The sequence below is a fragment of the Poecilia reticulata genome, chromosome 21 (assembly GCF_904066995.2).
Source record: "Poecilia reticulata chromosome 21, P_reticulata-male-v2, whole genome shotgun sequence".
NCBI lineage: Eukaryota > Metazoa > Chordata > Actinopteri > Cyprinodontiformes > Poeciliidae > Poecilia > Poecilia reticulata.
Genome location: NC_088850.1, coordinates 4,629,500 through 4,651,223, shown reverse-complemented (window position 1 = coordinate 4,651,223; position 21,724 = coordinate 4,629,500). Strand labels below are relative to the sequence as shown.

At 36.7% G+C, this 21,724-nt stretch overlaps 1 protein-coding gene across 5 annotated transcripts in view; it reads left to right on the top strand.

Annotated features, from left to right (window-relative positions):
- LOC103457265 (exostosin-1) overlaps positions 1–21,724 on the top strand; it is a 224,779-nt gene that overhangs the window by 187,078 nt on the left and 15,977 nt on the right. For all 5 annotated transcript variants that reach the window (XM_008397276.3, XM_008397275.3, XM_081602809.1 and 2 more), the window contains 4 exons: positions 7,389–7,508; positions 13,003–13,135; positions 18,731–18,849; positions 20,000–20,095. In XM_008397276.3, coding sequence (XP_008395498.2) covers positions 7,389–7,508; positions 13,003–13,135; positions 18,731–18,849; positions 20,000–20,095 — 468 coding nt within the window. The remainder of the gene's footprint in view (positions 1–7,388; positions 7,509–13,002; positions 13,136–18,730; positions 18,850–19,999; positions 20,096–21,724) is intronic.

The window sequence follows — 21,724 nt, the reverse complement described above, 5'->3', positions numbered from 1 at the left end:
GGATTTAACTACTGTAGAAACTAAAAAATGCAAAGCTAGCAGTTAAAAACTATAAGTTTTCCAAACATAAGGGCGTTAAATGTGCCTCTGTTCATGGGCTCCTTTATTAAACATTATTTTATTTAGATATGGCACTTGTGATAATCACATTATTATCACAAGTGCCATATCAAGTATAATCATTTACACTCCCACCAGGAGCTATTTATACCAGCTATGCATTTCTCTACAAATGGAACACCTTCTGCTCCCTTTAATGGCAGCTGCAGTGATATTTAGATTTTCTAATTACGCTGCGTATCGCCGCGCGTCACCTGGGCGACCTTTCGCACCATCTGGACGGCCAAACAGACGTGTGCTTGTTTGTATTTTGGGAATTTCAAACTAAAAGTGTCTGCCTTTTAATTAGAGGGTCTCTGCTTCCTGTCTTCAATCAACACTTTACAAGAAGATCCAAAATGGGATGAGATATAAAAAAAATACCCTGGTATGTGTAATAAATCTGGACTTTTAAGACATGGGGGATTAATAAAAGCTTCTTCAATGCACCAATACTTTATTTTTTTATATATTCCCTTCTGCAGAGCTTGCTAATTGTTGGTTAAGCGTGTTCTGACAGAGATTGAGACGCACACTTGTAATTAAGTTTGAGAAAAAACACATATTCTTCCATTAATTCATGTTCTGTAGAAATGTCAAGTTTTCAATAAATGAAAATGCAGATGCAGAGATAAAAGGAGAAACCTTCTCCAAACAAAACCTGACATTTGCCAATCCTCACAAATAAAAGGAAATTAAACATGTGACTGCTGTGCGCTCTTTGTTCAGGTTACAGATAATGGACAATTTTCAACGTAAATCAAACATCCTCAGGCAGTTCAGCAGCTTCTGTACAAGGTGCTTTATTTGTTCAAACAAACACACATTCAGTTTCATTTTTCCACCAATAAACCAGAAAAAAAGAAAGAAATTGTATGAATTTGTTTCTTTATTCCCGTGTGTCAGAATAATTCATTTTATTTATTATGCACTTTATTTACATTTAGAGATATATAAAAATGCTGTAATCAATACAAAAGCGACAAACAAGGACCATAAAATACAGATTTAAGCATTAAAATATTAGAATACTTTTAACGTTTTGTCTTTAATTTTCCATTATTAAAGACATGGATGTTTTTTGTCATAAGCCATAAATGTTCAAAAAGAATAATAATAAATGGGGAAAAAACCTCAATTTAATGAAATAATGAAGTTAGACATTTGCGACAACCATGAACATTTTTTTTCTAGTAAATTCATAACTTTTCTGCAGAGAATATTCAAGTTCTTATAAATATTTGAGGTGAGGTTAATCTCAAAATGTCTGGTTTTTAAGCAAGAAATGTATTCCTCCGTAGCCATTTTCTTTCCTTTGGTCTCATTGGTCTTTATATTCTGTTATACTTTTCTTTCAGTGAATATTTTTCAACCTTTATTTAGAAGAAGTTCACTCTTTTTCCAAAACTGCTTCAGTTTATTGACAATTGCAAGCGATCGTTTCTTGACTGGACCATTTCTTTTTCAGCCATTCCGCTGTAGATTGACCTCTGCGTGACCTCGCATTTGACTCTAAAATACCAGAAGAGGTTATAGGGAAAGTTTTAGAGATGGAAAACTAGCCTGAATCATCGTCTCTCCACCGACGTTCTTCATGTCATTTAGTGTATTATCGGGTTTCTCAGGAGACGGTGTGCGGTTGGTAAAAGGAGTTCACTTTTACAAACATTCAGAGGCTTTATGGAAAAAACTCAGAAGAAATCTGCAAAACACATCTTCAGACTGCCTCAGGGTGCAAACTCCATCTTATCTTCAGTCTCCTTTTAGATGTCATGATAACTTTTTTTGTAACTTTTAAATAACTATCAGCCGAGAAGCTCTGCATCTTAAAAGATTACAATTCTTCCTGAGGGTTTAGTTTTACTTTTCATTTGTCAAATATTCCTGGGAGACAGTAGATATCGCTGGCAGTGTGGCAGAAAAGGAAATATGTTTCTATACTGGAGGTAGATGTTAGGCTGTCAGCTTTTATGAATTATGCAAACCTCCATTCATGTACTTTTAAAAAAAATTTAATCAAGCAACAGAAAAGTTTTTTAAACTTTAAAATATTGTTTGATTTTATTGATCAGCAGAAAACACATTACTAGAAATGTGTCACTGGTGAAATATATATAAAGCATTGTTATTATGCAAAATTCCTATTTGGTATGTTTTCATACTTGCATTTGGGTCTCAGATGCTTTTAAAAGCAGCCAAAGCGCTTAAAAAAACTCATGTAGCCATTTTTTTTTAGTAATAAGTTAATATTTTTGGTGTCTGGTTAATTAGTGATTTTAGTTGCACCACAAATCAGCAGGCACTGTACCTGACCTAGCAGCCCCAGCAGAGTTCCACCCGTCACCTAGCAACCCCAGCAGAGCTGCACCCGTCACCTAGCAACCCAATCGGAGCTCCTGGGCGTTTTGTCATTTACTTTTATCTCTATTTGTGCTGTACAATCATTCCTGGAAAAGACACCTAGGCTATTCTAATATTTGGTCACCTTTAATATGTTAATGCTGTGTTCCTTTTGTACTTCAACATCTGGATGTTCATGGTGGGGAAAAATCTACTTGAGTTTTCATGACGCTTGATCTCAGAATCCAACATGGCTGCTTTCCTTATAAATCAGACTCATTCATTAAAAACAGTTTTTTTGAGCGTAGAGCTGTACGACTTTTATCAGTCAACATGTTGTCATGAAGTTTGAAAACATAAAAAACTGATTAATTGGTTATTAGCTTATATTGCTAGCTAGCAGTGTAAGCAGATAGTCAGCAATATAAGCAGAGCTAAGCACTAGCTTTCAGTTGGTCCTTTAGTATTTTTGCTAGCTTTGAAAACATTTAGCACACTGTTTTAAGATATTGAAATTATCTTTTTCATCTAGGATTAAATTCTCTCTTTATTATTGGTTACATGTAATTGTGAGTTTATGGAAGAAGTTTAACAAATAGCTTCAGCACAGATCATGTGACATATCCTAATCCAGCTGAGCTGTTTTTAACCAGATGCCTGCAGCTTTTCACTAAGAATAACCAGCCTTTATTTCAAGTTTATTTTAAAAGCAGATAACATATGGGAGTGAAATGTACAAATCAAATGGTAGGTTTTTGTCATTTGGTCTGTAAATGGTTCCAGGTGCTAACGCAGTCACAAACGGTCGATCATCGCTACAATCCTCCCAACGCCTGCCGAGAGAGTTGAATCTCATTACTTTCAATTACGTCTCTGAGAGCTCAAATATTGGACTGTTTAATATGTAGTGTGTCTGTTTGCTCCCACATGGAGACAAGACATGTGGAAAACCGACACCCAGGTATTCAGATAGACACAAAACCCCCCTGCTGAGAAACATAAACACAGTTAGAGGTAATGGAGGGGAAGACAATGGAGCTGATTTGATTGGTGATGTTTATATCGCCCCGCTGAGAGCTGACGAGTCACCAGCAGAAACCTCACACACTTTATACTCATTCTGATGTAAACATTTACCCTTATTTATCTTTAAATTATAAATAGAAGTGTGATTATTGAGTTTAGTTAAAGAAAAAGCAGGCTAAGAGCCCAAACTTTCAAAGCATTCTACAGCGTAATCTTTTAAGTAAAAATATGTTTTTTTTAATTAAATGACATAATTAGTATTTCAGTTTCTGTTAGATGTTGACTTTCAGTTTTGTTAGTGATTGTTAATTTGCTAATAACATTGTTTGGCACTCCTGCTGCTAATGGAGGTAATTTAGAGCTTTAGCGCTTTTCCTAATCTTGAAACATTTAGTGCTCTTAGCTTCCCCTAAATTAGGCTTTCCAGATAAATTTGTAAATGTTCAGATGAATAATGGGTATCAACCATCAAGAATTATTCAAGTAGTTTGACGTTTATATCATGCTCTTATTTTGACGCAGCGGTAGACTTTTTACGCAGCAGTTCCATCTCCTCCCATTCTCTCTCCTTTTTTACCCAAATAACTTAATTTCAAACAAGAAGCGTACAGAAACAACATAAACCGTAAATACAATACCTAAGGACATTATTGAATATCTAAATTTTAATATTAAAATTAAATTGGTGCATGAGGGTTGTAGTCTTTCAAGGTCAGATATAATTTGAATGTAATTTAGCGCTTTAGTGTTAACTTCTGCTAAATTCTGTGTTAGTGAAGTTCTTTAGTGGAACTAATATTTACATTTAGTGCTTTAGGGTTAGTGCAGTAAACTTTTTACTTTTTAGTCAGCATCCGCCTGTATCCCAGTAATGCCTGTTGATGCGTATTGTACACATATCCTGTGACAGTGGAAGCAATCTGCCATGGTTGGAGTTTTGCCCAGTTTTGTCTAATTCATTAATTTTAATACTAAATACCAAATGTATTTGAATGCGGTCTCTTAAATTGAAGTATTTCTACTTAATTTGTGGCAACAAAAATACTAATTTGTTGTACATAAATACAAAAGGTCAGGGGTTAAATTAAAAGTCAGGATGATTTGCTTCATCAATTATGAATATTGATGCAATACTGTGAGCTGCATTCACTCCATACTGAGTTTTACTCAATCCAGCATGAAAGTTTAATCATCTAGCAATAAGAGGTAACAGCAGACTTAACTGTTAAGAAAATGGCTTCTTGGATTAAGTTTTGATTTGAAATTTGCTGCAGAGAAATTTTGCTTCTTGATGTGTAAACTGAGAAGGCCTTCCTACTTTTCTGATAACTAGAGGCGAGAAGGAGGATGGTTTGTGATGAGTGGATCAAGCCTTCGTTTGGGGATTCTCCTGCTTTTAATGTGTCTTCTTGTTGTTTTTCCAGCTTTGAAGGCTGCTGTTGATTTTCCAGGAGATTGAAAAATAAATTGTTTCTTCTGCTTTTCACAGCTTGACACAAGAGGGGGGAAAAAATAAAAACATTTGTTCAACAGGAACATCTGACAAATATCAATTGAAGGTTTTCAAAAGAAGTTCAATAAATGAGGAGCTCATAAGTGCCGCTTCATTTGCAGATTTTCCTCAGTCGCTTTGGTGCATTTCTTGAATCATTTTCAACAAATTTTATAAACACCAAAACACAAAGAATTATCTTCAAAAGCCAGTTTGTATCTTAAAATCCTTAGTTCATATCTCAAAGGTAAAATATCTCAGCATGACAAGTTCTTGTTTCATTGTAAACAGATAAGAAAAAGTAGAAATGTGAACATATGACCAATTCTTTAAAGCTGCAGTTTTTAACTTTAATAAAAATTTTTTTTTTTTTACATATTTGTTGAAAATGTCACTATGTTGTGACAGTGTGGTATGAGACAGAAAAAAATCTAATTCCTCTGCCTTCTCCCAGTTCTCCCAGTACTTACTAGAAACAACCAATCGGAGGCAGGAGGCGGGTCTTGATGCTGTCAATCATGCTTCTAAGTCTGGGAGCAATTTATCAGTTCAGGACAGATTTAGAACAAAGTCTAACTGAAATGTATGGAAAAATGCTCCACATATTATGACAACTTGTTCAAGCATTTTGCATTTGAAGACGACTTCAGTGAAATTATGCTTAAATGTTGTGGAGGTCGAGACAATTCAACAGAAGTGTTGAATTTACAAACGTGTGCAAACCTTTGTCAATGTTCCACTGATGTCGAAAAAACACAATTTCTCTGTTGCGGTGTTTCTATTAAATCAGAAATGCAGTTAAAATGACACGTAAATAAGTAATTAAAAACGTGCCGCTCCATCATTGTGAGACAAATCAGAAAAAAGGGTAAAAGAAAAAAAAAGTCACCCAGGTATTCCACACGGACCTAGAAGAGGGACGGACAACGAAAAAAAAAAGAGAGAAGACGGAAGAGAAAGCCGCCAAACAAAGAGGACAGGAGTTTGCGGAACCTTTGAATCCCAGATCCGATTCAACCCGTGTAAAACTGAATGATCTTGTAGATGAGCAGAGAGGCAGCCGGTAAGACATGAGCTGTATTGTTATGAGATCGGACCGCAAAGTTGTCTACATTCCTCCAGCCAGGCTTCCAGTTTGGCCGATCGGATCATTAACACCTAATAGTGACAGCTGAACTGAAGTGGTGGATTGCTGCGGTGACGCTTGCAGTTCATTGATTGATGGACTTTTATGATTGAATTGATTATTGTATTGATGAAATGGATTTGGGCACCAAGTTCAACTGTTAATTAATTTATCATCAACTTCAAAGAATAACTTAAAGCTACATTTATAATAAATATTTATTATTAATGTTGAGAAGCAGATGTTTGTATGTTAAGAAATGTATGAAATGTAAATATAAATATTATTTAACGTAAGTTTAGTTACTTGTGTATTTAATTTTGATTATGTTTAATTTGTGGTGGGTTGCTTGGCATTATCTACATAATTTGCCATTTTCTTTGTAATTGAGTGAAATTAATTTATACAGACTAGTAATTATTATTTTTAGGGTTTGTTTAAAGGTTTTTACCTGCATCTTCTGGATCAACGGTGAACATGTCCATACACTGTGAAGTAAATGGAAGTAAAAGCAAGAAAAACTGTTTGGTCCTTTGAGTAAATCCCTGTCATTAAGAGTCTGCATGGGTTCATCCATCCCTTTTCAAGTGGGGAAGTTGCACAGTTTACAAAAGAACTTGACAATCATCCTTTAACTACTTCCTGTCATCTTCTTCTTTGTGGTTTCTGTCAGTGACAACATCATGTGACTTGTGTAGTGAAAGAAAAAGTGTTAACATTGAAATTTTGGCAAAAGAAATACATTTTTATACAACAAAAAAGACCAAATACTTTTTCAAAATTGTTGTTTCCACTAAGTAAATTTATTTTTGAAATGCCTAATAGCGCTGTTCTGTGGTCAGTGGAAATGCAGTTGGAGACTCATGAAACACATTGTGATGAACCTGATGTCAGCAATTAAATATTGTACATAATCACCTAATCAAATGCATTTTCTACTTGCTCAAAGGAATTATAAAATCCTTTTTTGATGTGAAGATTGAACAAGTAGTTTTGAGAACCTCCTTCCTGAAGTGAGCCTGTAGTAAATTCTCTTTGCATGGACTCGTCTGTATTCACTGTAATGTGAGTCCAGAATCCTGAATGATGGACAGAAGATGGAATTAGAGGTGGGACAATCCTGAGGGGGAAATTTTCTTTAATCTCTTCTGCTTGCCACTAAATTATCTACGCTTCCTCCACCTGTCTACCTGTCTACTCACTTTTTACCCCCCTCTGATTCTTACCCTTCACTCAACGTTGTTTAAAATCTAACTTAATCTATCCCACTGTCATGTGAACAGCCCTCCTCTGCTCTCGCTCCAGGTTCCCTCCATTACCCGATCCGTGGGCCGTGACAGGATCCTGGCGCTCCGCCAGCAGACTCAGTTCCTCTGGGACGCCTACTTCTCCTCTGTAGCCAAAATAGTCTTAACCACTCTGGAGGTAAGCTTGCAGAAAATGGTCTTAGATGAGAGTTTGTGGATTTGGGTTGTCAGAAGCGCTTCATCTATAATCAGCTAAACTGAAACATCTTGTTCTGTGCTGTACTTTGCCCCCGGCTGTGCATCACCTTGGAAAGTTAAGCCTCAAGAGTTTCTTTCTCCACATGACAGTTATGTTTTTATCCAAAGGACGATTGTATATTCGCAAACTGAAGTTGCTCTGATCTGCAGAAACAACTGGAGAATATTTGTCTTGTTCAAGATCTGTTGGGTTAGAAACATTAATGATAAGAGAAAATGAAGATCATCCAGTAGGTTTGCTTTGTGCGTTTAGATTTATAATATATTTGTTTAAACAGGTTCATCTTAGGCCTGGACAATAAGTCAATAACAATATATATCACGATAGACGTAATCAACATCGATAACATATCTGAGGCTCTCATGGCTCGCTAAGCTAACATGGTGGAATCAACTCACACTCTCATTCTTTGGTTACCTAGCAACTCACTCATTCTTTGGTTACCTAGCAACAACCTTTTGAGTAACTTACTCAGCAGCAGCAGTTTCAGGTTTCTCCACTGTGCCTCATAACGGCTTTAAAATAAAAAACAGCGTGGAATAAAACCTGTGGATGAAACGGAAAATGTGGCTCCACCAGTTTGGCTGCATTTCAGATATTTAAAGAAAAAAATGAATCAATATCAACAATATGAAACGCTTATGTCGATGAGAAGGGAACTAATTACAGGCAAATGTGACTCAAATCTTTTTTTTTTTCAGCTTTTTCCGTCCAAATTCCGACCTTTCCCATCCCCCCGCCCCCCAAAAAAATCAGATCTGTGCCACTCCCATATGTGGAATTAATTTGGATGCATATTTGATTATTACATCACATCACAATCCAACAAGTCCTGACTTCACATCCCGTCAGATTTCTCTACAGATGATGCAGCAATGTTCTGCAGAAACCCATTGCCACTAACTGTGTGTTGTTTTTTTTCTTACCTTCCTTTATTAAACAGAAGTTGTACAGGTTCACTGCAAAAACACAAAATATTGCCAAGTATTTTTGGTTTGGTTTCTATTTCACTTGAAATAAGACAGAACTAACTTACACGTATCTTTCCAGCAAAATATAAGAGCTTATTTTAAATCAATAATTCCCCAATATTGATTAAGAAGTGCTAAATTCACAGGCAGGTTATTTCACTTATAACATGAGAAAAATGTTTTGTTACAAGTAAAATTATCTGCCAACAAAACTGGAACTTACTGACTTTAAGCTCCTACAGCTGCTTGAAACGTTGCTTGTAAGTTAGTTTTGTTCTATTTCAAGTGTACTAAGATATTTGCACTGTAAAACCAAAATAACTTGGTGAAATGTTGTGTTTTTGCAGTGTTCTCAGCTGCAGTTATTAGTTTTTCAGTCATAAAGGTTAAACATTCACACAGTATTCCTTATTTCTGCCTGGACCTGAGTGAGATATGCACGTCTATGGCTGCCGCTGCCAAAACAAATAAGTTATCTAAATGAGCGTGCATGTTGTCATGAGGCTGTCGCATCACTTCTGCACACAGTTAAATGTCAAACCTTGAGCTTTAAAACTGCATGTTTTATCTGAACATCCTGGTTTTTAAAGTGTTTTGCTAAAAGCTCTGCAGTTTTCTCCTGCTTATCTTCTGCTGCTGAACACGTTGCCGTTCTGCTTGTCAAAAATGTTGCAGCTGCCTGGAGAAAGCAAATGCTGAATGTATAATTTGATGAGAGTTCATTATCACACAAAACCAAGATCAGCTCTGCAGCTTTGATTTGACTGTTTGTTTACATCTTTAGGTAAAATAAAACAGAGTGTTCAGGTAAAAACCTTGAAACATTTTCAATTAGCTCTCAAAGGTCTCAGAATTAAATAACTCAAAATAAGTTTTAAAATTGTAAACTTTTAATACATATTTACACATTTCCAGCAGACTTGGCTACCTGAACTAATTATTTCAAAGAATAGTAAAAATGTACTTGAAGCTGCAGAACGTAATGTTTATATTGAAACACCAGGTTGTGACGGTACGGGTTGAATCAGATAATCTGTTAAAAAATCTTCTCCGAATGCTAACTGGAAACAACCAATCAAAGCCAGGAGGTGGGTCTTAGCGCTGTCAATCACCCTCTATGTAGGTCTGCTCACTCCCTTCCCCCCTTTCTTTCTGCTACGCTACAGCTAGCATAGCCTGGGTAAACAGTTTTTCTGTAATGTAAGTTATTTCTCCTCCATTAGCACATCGAGCTGCACATTCACAGTGTTGATTGACAGCGCTAAGCCCCTCCTCCCAGCTCTGACTGAAGAAATACGTTGGCCAAAAACAACCAGATGGATCTTTTCACAGATTATCTGTCTCGTATCAAACTGTCACTACATGTTGACAGTTTTAACAACTATGTAAAAAACTTTTTTATTAAATAAAAGTTACAAACCGCAGCTTTAGTATGTTCTAACTCTAGATAAGATTAGTCAGTTTACTTTGATGTTTTCCCCTGTTTTATAAGGAAACACTGAGGCTGTTTTGTTTTTGTGAAATTGTGATGTCAGAGCTGATCACCTATAGAAATATGGCCAATAAATTGACTTGGTGGAGCCTCATTTCTGCCATAAAGTTGAAAGATAATAACTGTAAAGCTGCAGATGTCGACACCCATAGATGTCTGTTTGTTATCAATTTAATATAAATTCAGTTCAAATAACTTTGGGTCAGTTTCGAGGCACAGGAGTAGAACAAACAGACTGAAAAGTGATACCTGAGACGACATAATTCATAAAATTCATGCATGCTAATGAATAAATAAATAACTTAACGAGCCAAGATTACTTCCACCTTCAGCGTGTGGACAGGAAATCAGCCTGAGATCCAAACACAAGATGTGAGGATCCTGAAATGACCGAGATTCTGGATATCCAAGAAGCTGTAGTGTGGTGTGTGTGTGTGTGTGTGTGTGTGTGTGTGTGTGTGTGTGTGTGTGTGTGTGTGTGTGTGTGTGAGCCAAATGTCTCCTCTTGAGGCTGAAGAGCCACTAGTCGCCTCATTGAATGACCTAACCATCTGAAGTGAACAAAATGAACTCGCCTCGTTGGGAGGTTCTGGAAGCCTTCGTCTCTTTCTGTTCTTAGTTTCTCCATCGCTGCTTCGCTCGAGTCCACAGGGACCGTTTGGATCTCAGATCACATTAAATAATAATCCTCTCTCTTACACACAGGCTTCATGGAAACAGAGAGACAGAGATGATCACTGCTGCATGCTGTGCCAGGTTTTTATTTTATCAGTCACTTCCAGGATTATGGCCAAAAAAAGGTCATAATTGTTAAGATTTCCAAGTTTAAAATTCTAATTTTTAAATGCAAAAATTGTACTAAGATATTTTAGAAATATGAAGGTAATTTGCAGTTATTGTGATTTTATGTATTTGCAATGTGGAATTTAACAGATAATATTCGACTGTCAATGCTTAGAAATACATTCAGGAGCAAAATCTGGTAGTGATAAGAAATTTTCTTGTTAAAATCACAAAACTTTCTCATAAGAAATTTTCTTGTAAAAACCAACATTCTTGTTAAAACTTTCTCATACTAACGAGTTTCTGTTGTATGCCATCAGTCAGAGCCACTAAATACATAAAACAAAAACCGGGACAATCGATCTGCTGTTTAGAGCGTTTTAGACGTTTTACCTGATCAAACGGCTGAGGTTATCACGCACACACAGATTGATAAGGCTATTCTGAGGCGGCAGATTTTCTGTTGCACAAACAGAGACCTTGGTGACTTCACCAAATGCCCGGATCTAGCAGAGGATGAAATTAGACAGATGTCCGCTGACAGTCGTGTGCTGCTGGCCAGATGTGCTAAGAAGCCCAGAGCCGCGTGGCACCGGGCTAAACGGGAGTAATGAAGCGTTGTTGATAACTGTGGTGTCCCACATGCAGCAAACCTGGCACTCACAGCGTGTGTGTGCGTGTGTGTGTGTGTGTGTGTGTGTGTGTGTGTGTGTGTGTGTGTGTGTGTGTGTGTGTGTGTGTGTGTGTGTGTGTGTGTGTGTGTGTGTGTGTGTGTGTGTGTGTGCGTGTGTGTGTGTGTGTGTGTGTTTTCCAGAGAGAGCTCTGCACAGAAAGGTGGAGTCAAGCTTAAAAATATTACGCATTATTAGCTTTAACTATTTAAATAGTTCTTAAGTAATTTGTTTATTGAAAACACTTAAAAATACTTTGACCCCAATAGGAAATTAAATGTTGTAATTAATTAATTCAAATTTCTTCAGAGTTATAGCAGTGCTCCTGTAGCAGTCAGTATTACAGCAAATTTGTAGAAGCCTCTACAAAGATATTTTAATTAAAAATTTTGTCAGTAAACCTAATTAGCAATTAGGGGTTAAATAAATGTAGGTGCCACCATGTAGTCACTGTGAGATAAAGACCGTATAGTTGCACAAACTAACAAATTATGAAAATAAATTTGCTTAATGGAAACACGCCAATTTAATAAAACCTCACATTTTTTTATAAAAGGTTTTTGCACTAGAGGAGGTGATTTTTTTTCTGACTGAATTGTTGGTAAATTTCACGAAACTGCAATGGAAACACTTTTTTGCATCACGAGTCAAGTGATCAAAAAATAAATCTTCCAGTGGAGCTAGAACTGGGTTGCTAGGTGACGGGCTTGGTCGGCGTTGCTAGGTGAAGGCCTGGGCTTGGCTGGCCATCACCTAGCCAAGCCCGTGGCTAGGCTAGGTGCCACGGGCTTGGCACCTAGCAACGCTTGCCTTGCGTTGCTAGGTGACAGGTTGGGCTTGCCTAGCATTGCTAGGTGACGGGTTGGGCTTGCCTAGCGTTGCTAGGTGATGGCCTGGGCTTGGCTGGCGTTGCTAGGTGATGGGTTGGGCTTGCCTTGTGTTGCTAGGTGACAGGTTGGGCTTGCCTGGCGTTGCTAGGTGACAGGTTGGGCTTGCCTAGCGTTGCTAGGTGATGGCCTGGGCTTGCCTAGCGTTGCTAGGTGATGGCCTGGGCTTGCCTTGCGTTGCTAGGTGACAGGTTGGGCTTGCCTGGCGTTGCTAGGTGACAGGTTGGGCTTGGCTGGCATTGCTAGGTGACGGGTTGGGCTTGGCTGGCGTTGCTAGGTAACGGCGCCAGTAGAACTAGAACTTTTCCACCAATATTTAGGAATTATTGACTTAAAACAGGCTTCGATATCTTGTTGAAAAGTTACTTATTTACTTTTGTCTTATTTTAAGTGTGTGAAGACATTTGCACTTAAAACTAGATCAAAATACTTGGTAAGATTTTGTGATTCCTTTTAGCTCCAATTATCTGACTTTAGTGGGTTTTTTTACCTGAAATCTGCAGGCGGCTTTTGTTTCAGTTTCTATCCCAAATTAACTTTCGTTTATTTTTGGGGATTTATGTTATTTTTGTCTGTTTCTTGCGTTTTCTCGTCTCCTCCCTCCTCCAGATCATTCAGGACAGAGTGGAGTCTCGCGTGTCCAGAAATCACCTGCTGTGGAACTTCCTACCTGGCGGTCTCTTCGCCTTCCCGCAGTACTCAACTGACCCTGCCCAGTTCCCCTTCTACTACGCCATCCTGGGTAAGCACTGATTCTCTATAGATGTCTTCAAATTACACTAAAAATCCTCAATAGATGAAATATTATTAATATCAGTCAGAATAATTTTAGGTCTTAAATTTTCTCTCATGTAAAAGTTTGAGTTGGGGCAGAAATTTAATACCATTGCTAACAGGCTAGCTACGTTTTTGCATCTGTCTTGGTTAGGTGCAAATTCATAACTGCGTAAAAGGGCCAAGAAGGAGTAAATTTCCACTAAAAATGCAGAAATTTTGAGTTATGAAAAACAATTAATGAAATTTTTAAGCAAAACAAGAAAATTTCTGATAATTTGCTAAAAAAATCTAAAATTTTCAGATGAGTCAGAAATTTTCTTGAAAAAAATGTGGACATTTCTGAGTTTGAAAAGAAGACATTTTTTAAACTTTGTTTTTTCTATAAGATTTCTGAGATTCATCTCAAAATTGTGGAGTTTTTTCTTTTTTTCTTAAGCAAATTTTCAACTTTTGAAACTCAGAAATGTCCATGTTTTTTTCTAGAAAGAATCCTAGACTAATCCTAAATTTTCTGACTTTTTTTTCACAGAAATTTAAAAAATCTGCAGTAGCCCTAATACGGCGTTATGCAAATTTATCGCCTGTTGGCTGGGCGACATTTGCTTTTGCTCCGGGCTCAGATCTGGTGCCAACCCATTCGAGGCTCACTCCATTTTGTGAAAAATAAACTTTCTTCTTGGCACTACAGGAGTTAAGGCATTACATTTATATGTTTGGCTCAGTCGCTGTTTGTGATGAAAAGGTCTAAAACCCAAAGATTTGGCTGAAGGTACATGAAGAGGGTCAGCCGAGGTGCGATTCCCCTCATGAGAACCGGAGCCGAGAGTGTGATTTCACCTTGGGTAGCCCGTTGCACTCCATCTGGTCGGTCCATGTTTGCCGCATTGGCCAGGAAAACTGTAGGAAACGGAGAGCGCAGACAGCTCAGAGGGAAAGTAATGAAGCGTGGGCAGCTGGAGCCAGGAGGCGCACCGTGGTCCACCTACACCGCCCACCGCTGGAGACAAACGAGCGCGAAAGGTCCTTGGAATGAAATATCCAGGCTCCTGCAAGCAAGTCTGAAGTCAAGGACTAATCTGTTGTTTATTTTATTTAGTGCATCCGCAGCGAAACGTGAACAAAGGAACAAAAGTGAGCAATCTGCTTGTGGATGTTTTCAACCCTGATGTGGCCTTTAAATATCCCCAGGTTACTCATTTAAGGTTATTTGAATTCCTACTGAGTGAAGACAGAAAGAAAATCACAACGTTCAGCGCAAAGCAGTGAAAGTTTCTGCAGGGGAGCCACTTTTACCGTGGTTTGAAATTAGTTTTTCTGACAAAAACATCCAGATTAAAGCTGCACTACTTCACTTTTATTCATCTTTTAAAATATGTGGTAAAATTATTACATTTCGATAGCTCATTGGTTCATTGAAGTTAGAGAAACAGGAGCAAATTTCCTCCAAAACCAATGACGTTTTCTAGTTTTTCTTTTGTTTTTAGAAAATTTTGAACTTTTGTAGTTCAGAAATTTTCTTGTTTTTTCTAGAAAAATTTATCTAAAAATGTGAGTTGTGTTTTTTTATAGCAATTTTTCAACTTCAGTATTTCTGAAATTTCCATGTATTTTCTAGAATTTTTTTTAGATTATTAAAATAATTTATTAGATTAATTTAAACGTTTTTATTTTTTTCTTTGACTTTTCAAACACATTTTTTCTAGAAATTTTATTAGATTAATGTAAAAATGAAAAAAATAAAAATTCTAACAAATGTTCAACTTCTGTAGTTCAGAAATGTCAAAATTCTTTCTAAAATTTTCTTGACAGATTTTAAAAAAAATTGGTGGCAAATTTTGGACTTTTGTAGTTCAGAAAGTTCCATGTTTTGTCTACATTTCTGAGATAAGCTTTTAAATTTTGCAGTTCAGAAATTTTTTTATTTTTGCAAAGTTTTGACTAATTTTGGCAGAAAATGTGCTCCTGATTTATCCGTCTACAACGGCCCCAATACATACGGTACTGTAACAACATGGTTACAGTTTTAATAAACAAGGAAAACATATTTTTGATAAAGTCGCATCCTGCAGCTTTAAGACGGAATCCATTTTTTCCAAGCATAGAGATGAATCTTCTGAAGCTTTACAGCTGAACATTTCTCCCAGATTGAAGACGTGTTGAAGATAAAAAGCTCTTAATGTTTGTAATGTGAATCTAAATGGCGTCGGACGGCAGCAGAGTTTGAAACTTTGAGCTGCAGGCTGCGTGGGTGTGTGAGCGGCGACCGCAGCGATTCTCCCTGGACTCCGGCTGTAACTCAGATCGATGTTTGTCTTCCTCGCAGGAGTTGTGGACACTCGGGTTAGGATGTGCAGAGCAGGGAGCCATTTTGTTTATGCCTCTGCAGTAAATCACTATTTCTGCTGCTGCTGCTGGGGGAATAACTTACCGTCAGCGCCGCGTGTTCGGCCGTCTCACTCTGCTACCTTTCCATAACTTCTGATGGCAAAGCAGTTGCAACTTCTGCCTGACATTTGGAAAAAGTTTGACCTGCTGCTCAGACGTTTTGGCCTGAGGAGCAGGACGAATATCTTGATACGACGGCAGAAGCTGCAGCTCAGCTTGAGTTCAGTTCAGTTGTTAAAATAACAGAAAGTTACGCTTTGTTTTCCTTTCACTCTGTATGAGAAAATCACAATAAAAAGATTTAGTTTGTGGCTGTAATGCAACAAAAGTGAAATGGCTCATTAGCTTTGCAACAATGACCTTTAGCTGAGCCGCCAGCCATTTCTCCTTTATTCAAGTCTTTTAATTTGAAAATACTTTTTAAGGAAAAGGGTAAATGTGTAATTATTGCTCAGCTTAGTCGTTCCTGTGATTTAGATTTGATGGATTTAACCAAATGAGTTTCTAAAAATATGTTTTCTTCCATCAATGTGTGGCTCTAATAAGCGCTGAAGGTTTTTGTCTTTTTAAAAAAAGTTTCAATTTTATGGTTGACATTTTAAAAAAGCAAAAAAAAAAATGCTAAAATTAATTTGGTTTAGCGTCTACTATAGCATAAAGCTAAATCTCAGCTGGACTCGCACTTCAGTTTAATTAAAATATTTAATGTTTTAATTTTGAAATTCAGTCCATTGTGATAAATTTTAAAGCAAATTGCATCTGAATTAGTTTATTTCTTTCTTATTCGTTGTTTGCAGTGAAAACGTCATGATAAATCTTACTAGATGATAAATTGTCTCAGAAAATATTGTGATAAACTATAATATTTTTATTTTGAAACCATTTTCTGGTAATAATGCAAGAACACATTCTCAAAAATAAAACTTTAAATTCTAACAAAACTTAGAATTTAACTCTGGAACTGGGAGACATTTAAAATATACAAAATAAACAAAACAGAAATAATAAAATGAGTTATGAAGTCTTTGTAAAGAAATGTATACTTGTTTTGTTCTCAACTAACTCTTTTTTAAAGACTTTTTTCATCCAGTTTTTGGTACAAAAAGAAAAAAGTAAAATAAATTGAAATTATTGCTCTTTTTAATTTATTATGCGATTAATTTCTTACTTATTGCAGCAGACCTGTTGTGTCTTAAAACCAAACTTGGGTGTTTCCAATGAGCAACATTTCTGTAATCAGACATAAATCCACATTTCTCAAACATCAGGCGAGTTTTAAATCATTCCAATTAAACTGCCCTGCTGGAAAACATTAGCTAATTAATATTAATCAGAGCTGCGTTGCTCTTTCCAGGAAACCAAAAGCAGGCGCCCGTTTGTGTGACCCCCACAAGGGCAAAGCTCCTGCTTCCATAAATACCAGCAAGCCCACCTGAGACGGCTGATGGGAGCGTCGGCGAGATGGATAGAGCTGCATAAAGAGCTCTTCACTTCTCCATGAGGATGTGGCTCCCGGTTCCCAAACAGACGGCGTTCTGGTCCCCCTGCAGCCCGGCTCGCTTCGGATGGCCTACATATTCAAACGTTTACACGTCTTCCTCCATTTATCTTTCATAGATTTCTACGCTTATTGTTGGCTGCACACCATCTTTCTTATAATTGCTTATAATGTAAGACTAAAAGTGGTAGAGAACCAAAGAATTGGACTCTAGTAAGAGTATACAATACAATACTTAACACATTTTTACTCAAGTAAAAGGAGAAATTACTCGAGTAAAAAAGTATTTGGTAAAAAGTACTGATCAAATTATCAGTCATATTTAATATTGAAATATTACATAAACAGGCAGGTCAAGATGTAAAGTTATGTGGAAATTTTGGTATTTTAAGGATGAAAATGACGATAATTCATATAAAAAAAATACAAACATACAAAAAAATTAAAATCAGGCAAAATATTAAAATATTTTTTTCCAAATAAATTTATTTATAAAAAAAAAAAAAAAAAAAACTTATGAAACTTTAACAAAAACTACAGGTGTGCGTCTTAATTTTTGGTTAAAACGTTTTTTTCAGTCAGTGGGAAGAAAATCCAGAAATTTTACTGAAGAGTAGAAATACTTCATAATAAAATTACTCAAGTAAAAAGTACAGAGTAGTAAAAATGAAAGTAAAGTTTTTTCAAAAAGTTAGTCAAGTAGAACTTCACCTGAGACCAGGACTGGACTGGATTTGGCTCACAATGAGGATTCAGATAAATGTGTATTAAAGCTGCAAAATGTCACTTTTTCTATTCATATTTGTTAAACTGTCACCATGTGACAATTTAATATGAGGCAGATAATTTATGAAAAGTTCTATCCCTTTCAATCCCTCTCACTTTTCAAACTCAGAAAAACATCAAAGTTAATCTCAAAATTTATTTTTCTTTCAACTTTTCAAACTCAAACAATTCTGTTTTGTTTTTCTCTTAGAAAATTTCTAAAATAATAGTCCTAAAACATTAGTTATTGTGACAGGCTATGTCATGCTAACTAGCTTTAGCATTAACAGGTTGTGCTAGCTGAACTTTGACACCATTGTTTTAGGATTTTCTCCCGCCAACGTGAGGGCTTGTGGGTTTAGAAAACCAATCATTCAGAGAGTTTTGCCAATTTCTAATCACCTCAATTGAAGAAATGTTCCCTGATTTCAAAAGTTTCACCTGTAATCCCAGATTCTAGTGCAGATTCAGCCTCCAGATCGACGTCAAGTGTAATATTTTAATTTCATTGTTTATATATAGTTACTGTCACTTTGGAGAAAAGTTGCATGCATTCATCTGCTTCTGTTTTGAAAATTAAATGCAACTGAAAGTCATAATTAAAATTTTTGTTTATGGTCGCCGTCGGTCAAAACGACAGACAATGGAAAAAAGCACAACCTCTGATCTGAGAACGTTTATAACTTATGTAATGAGCTTTAATAGGTTTTCACAACGTAGAAGCACTCAGTGAATGAGCAGCAACATTAGAAAGACCAAAACCAAACCGACTGGACACAGATATGCTGACGTCTGATGAGAGAAGCGGAGATCAGGATTGATTTGTCCAGAAATCTGTGGTGGAGTCTGAAAAGCAGGATGAGCAAGGTAACCTGCTCATCCTGCTGCACCGTTTGTTTGTTTGTGCTGCAGGTAAGAGCCCATCGCAGCAGTTCACAGCCGTGGTCCATACCGTAACTCCTCTGCAGGCCCAGATCTCCCCCGTGGTGAAGCTCATCATCGCTGTGGCCAAGTCCAAGTTCTGTGCACAGGTGGGAAAATGGGTCCAAACTGTCCCAGGATCCACATAATGACCCATTTTTGCGAGAGAAGCGTAAATATGCTGTTACCTGTGAGCAAGTTACCTTCAGGTTAGAGCCTGCAGAGTTTGAAAATCAAGTTAAAGACGAAGATTAATCCCATCTCACATGATTTAAATCATTTTCATTATGAGCCATATCAAAAGCCTGAATGTTCTTAAAGGGCCGGTTGTGCCAGAATATATTGATAAAACTAATTAAGTTGTTAAAATATCGATAAATAATTGTTCCTCCAGGATTTTATGATTGATTTAGTGTTTCTTTCAAATCAGAATTGCATGTTTTGTGGTGACTATTTAGAAATTTGTGTAAGGAATTTGTACAGTATTCTCGCTAATAGACGATGTTAAATGTGACTTTTTTATTTACAGACTAAAACTTGACATCAAATAAGACTGCAGTCATTTAAACAATGTTTTTGACCAATTTTGAGTAAATCTGCAGTAAAATCAGGAAAAGATTTGTTGATTTTGTGTGAATTTTGCAGATTTGTGAAAAATTGGAAGATGTAATTTGGAATCTAGAGGGCCACATAAAAAGCTGCAGTGGGCCAGATTTGGCCCCCGGGCCTCGAGTTTGACACCTGTCTTTTAAATTTACAGTATTTTGTGGAATATTTTTTAATTTTCTAATTTACAAGTTTTTAATTCCCTTGAAAAAGTCTTCGTTCCACATGGACTTTCACTCTCTTCCATTTTTAAACCAAAAACTTTATAATGTTTCTAATTTATCTTTGGATTTTTTTTGTGTGTGTTGCTAATAGTGCAGATTATCTGCGTTTCCAGACATTCTTCTTTGTGAAATTGGTCAGCTTGAGTTAGATTGGATGTATTTGATGTCTGTAAACACCAATTCTCCAGTCTTGCCACAGATTAATAGATGGACTTTGACTGGACCATTCGAACTAAACGCATCTCCAAGAAAAATGGCTTCTTTACAGACTTTACCAGAACAAAGATCCTCCATTTTTCCAAATTATATTTTTAAAAGCATCCAAATTTTTGCAATTTTGTGCTTTATTTCTGACTCCACATGCATAAAATAACATCCAGATTCGCTGATGGCAGCATGTCAACCAGCTCCCTGTGTGTTTTTCATGTAGGTTGTGGTTTTGTGGAACTGTGACAAACCTTTACCTCCTCGAAATAAGTGGCCCTCCACCAGCGTGCCTCTCACTGTCATCGAAGGACAGACCAAGGTAACAGCTGCTGGCTTTCTGCATCCATTACTGTGGAAGTCGACTTCAAGCGATAAAAACATTTATCTGCACTTTAAAAAGATAGTTACCAAAAGTTGCTCCAGGAAATTAAAGCCCAACATTAAAGCCTCAAGACTTTTTTTTTTTTTTTTTAAATACAACCTTCCATACAAAGACTCTTGTTCCTAAAGTTCAAGCTTACATGAATAGTGTCGCTTCTTCCATAAAGTCTCCTTTTCATCTCCTGGGATTTGAGGTTGTACTTTAGGTGTTGTTTGATGCTTTTGAGATGCTAATCAGATAATCCTGGTTGGTTGAGAAAAAAAAAAAAACGCCTTGTTGCCACGGTTACACATCAAACCAACTGTCTGAAGGTGAAAAAGTAAGAGCAAAGATCCTTTCAGCTGCACAGTGTCCAAAAGTCTAGAAAAATGAATAAATCAGAGCTAAGCTAACAGCTAACAAAGCAGCGCAGTTCTAGAAAAAAACAAAATGCATCTTTTACTGCCTGCCTCTATGGTATAAATGACAATACTTTGTCTCTGTGGATTAAGTTAGCCGTTAGTTTTAATGGGGGGGGGGGGGGGGGGGGAATCTGGTATTTATGAAGATATTTCAACTAATTTTCGTCGTCCAAATTTGAAATTTTATGTTGATCTAGGAAAAGTTTTTAAAACTAGTCCTGAGCATCATATGTTTAAATATAATTGAAATTGGACAATTAGTACTTACAAATAGTGATATCTACTTTTAATTTACTTAAAGGGGACCTAGAAATTCAGATTGTGCTCTTTTCTGGACTTCCACTTGGTTCTCAAAAACAAATCTAAAAAAAAAAAAAGCACCCAGCTGTTTTTTGGTTTCTGGAAAAGGAGCCATTTCAAAAACGTCCACATTATTAAGTCACCCTGCCCGTTACCTAGCAACCCCAGCAGAGTTCCACCTGTTACCTAGCAACCCAAGTAATCTCCACGATGTTTGATCAGCAGGTTTTACTGCTGTACAATGGCTGCTGGAAAATATAAGTGTTTTGATGACTTACCATCCATAAACCACTTCCTGGGTTATGTTTGTTTGTGTAGGAGGCTCCACTTATGCTTTTCACGGTTGTATATCTGCGTATCTGCTTGCAGCTATTTTCACGTGTGTGTAAACGTTCAGTTGGGTCTACAGCAGGTTAAATGGATTTAAAGTGACAAGACGCCCTGAAACGGCTCATTCTGAAAATAATGATTTTGTGCAAAACATTTACTGAACATGTTTTTTAATAACCTTTAGACCTCTCCTAACCTGCATAAAGAAGCATTTAAAAGCTTTAAATGCGTAAGGAAAATAAAAGTGAAACTTTTTTTCCATTTTGTTGAAAACGAATAAGAAATTTACAGGCAGAGAAGGTTTTAAATGTAATCAAAGCCGCATATTTCCAATATGTCTGCCTTTAAACGTACCAGGAGTCCTTTAACAGAGCGGAGGACAAGATAAATGACAGTTTAGTTTGATAACCATCTGTCCTTTGCCATCAAATGTTTTATTGTTTCTGGGTAAAACAAACACTTAAAGCAGTGAAACTGGAGGATTCCAGCTTTTATTGTGAGCTATAACAGTACAAATCTGCGGATATTGTTATTT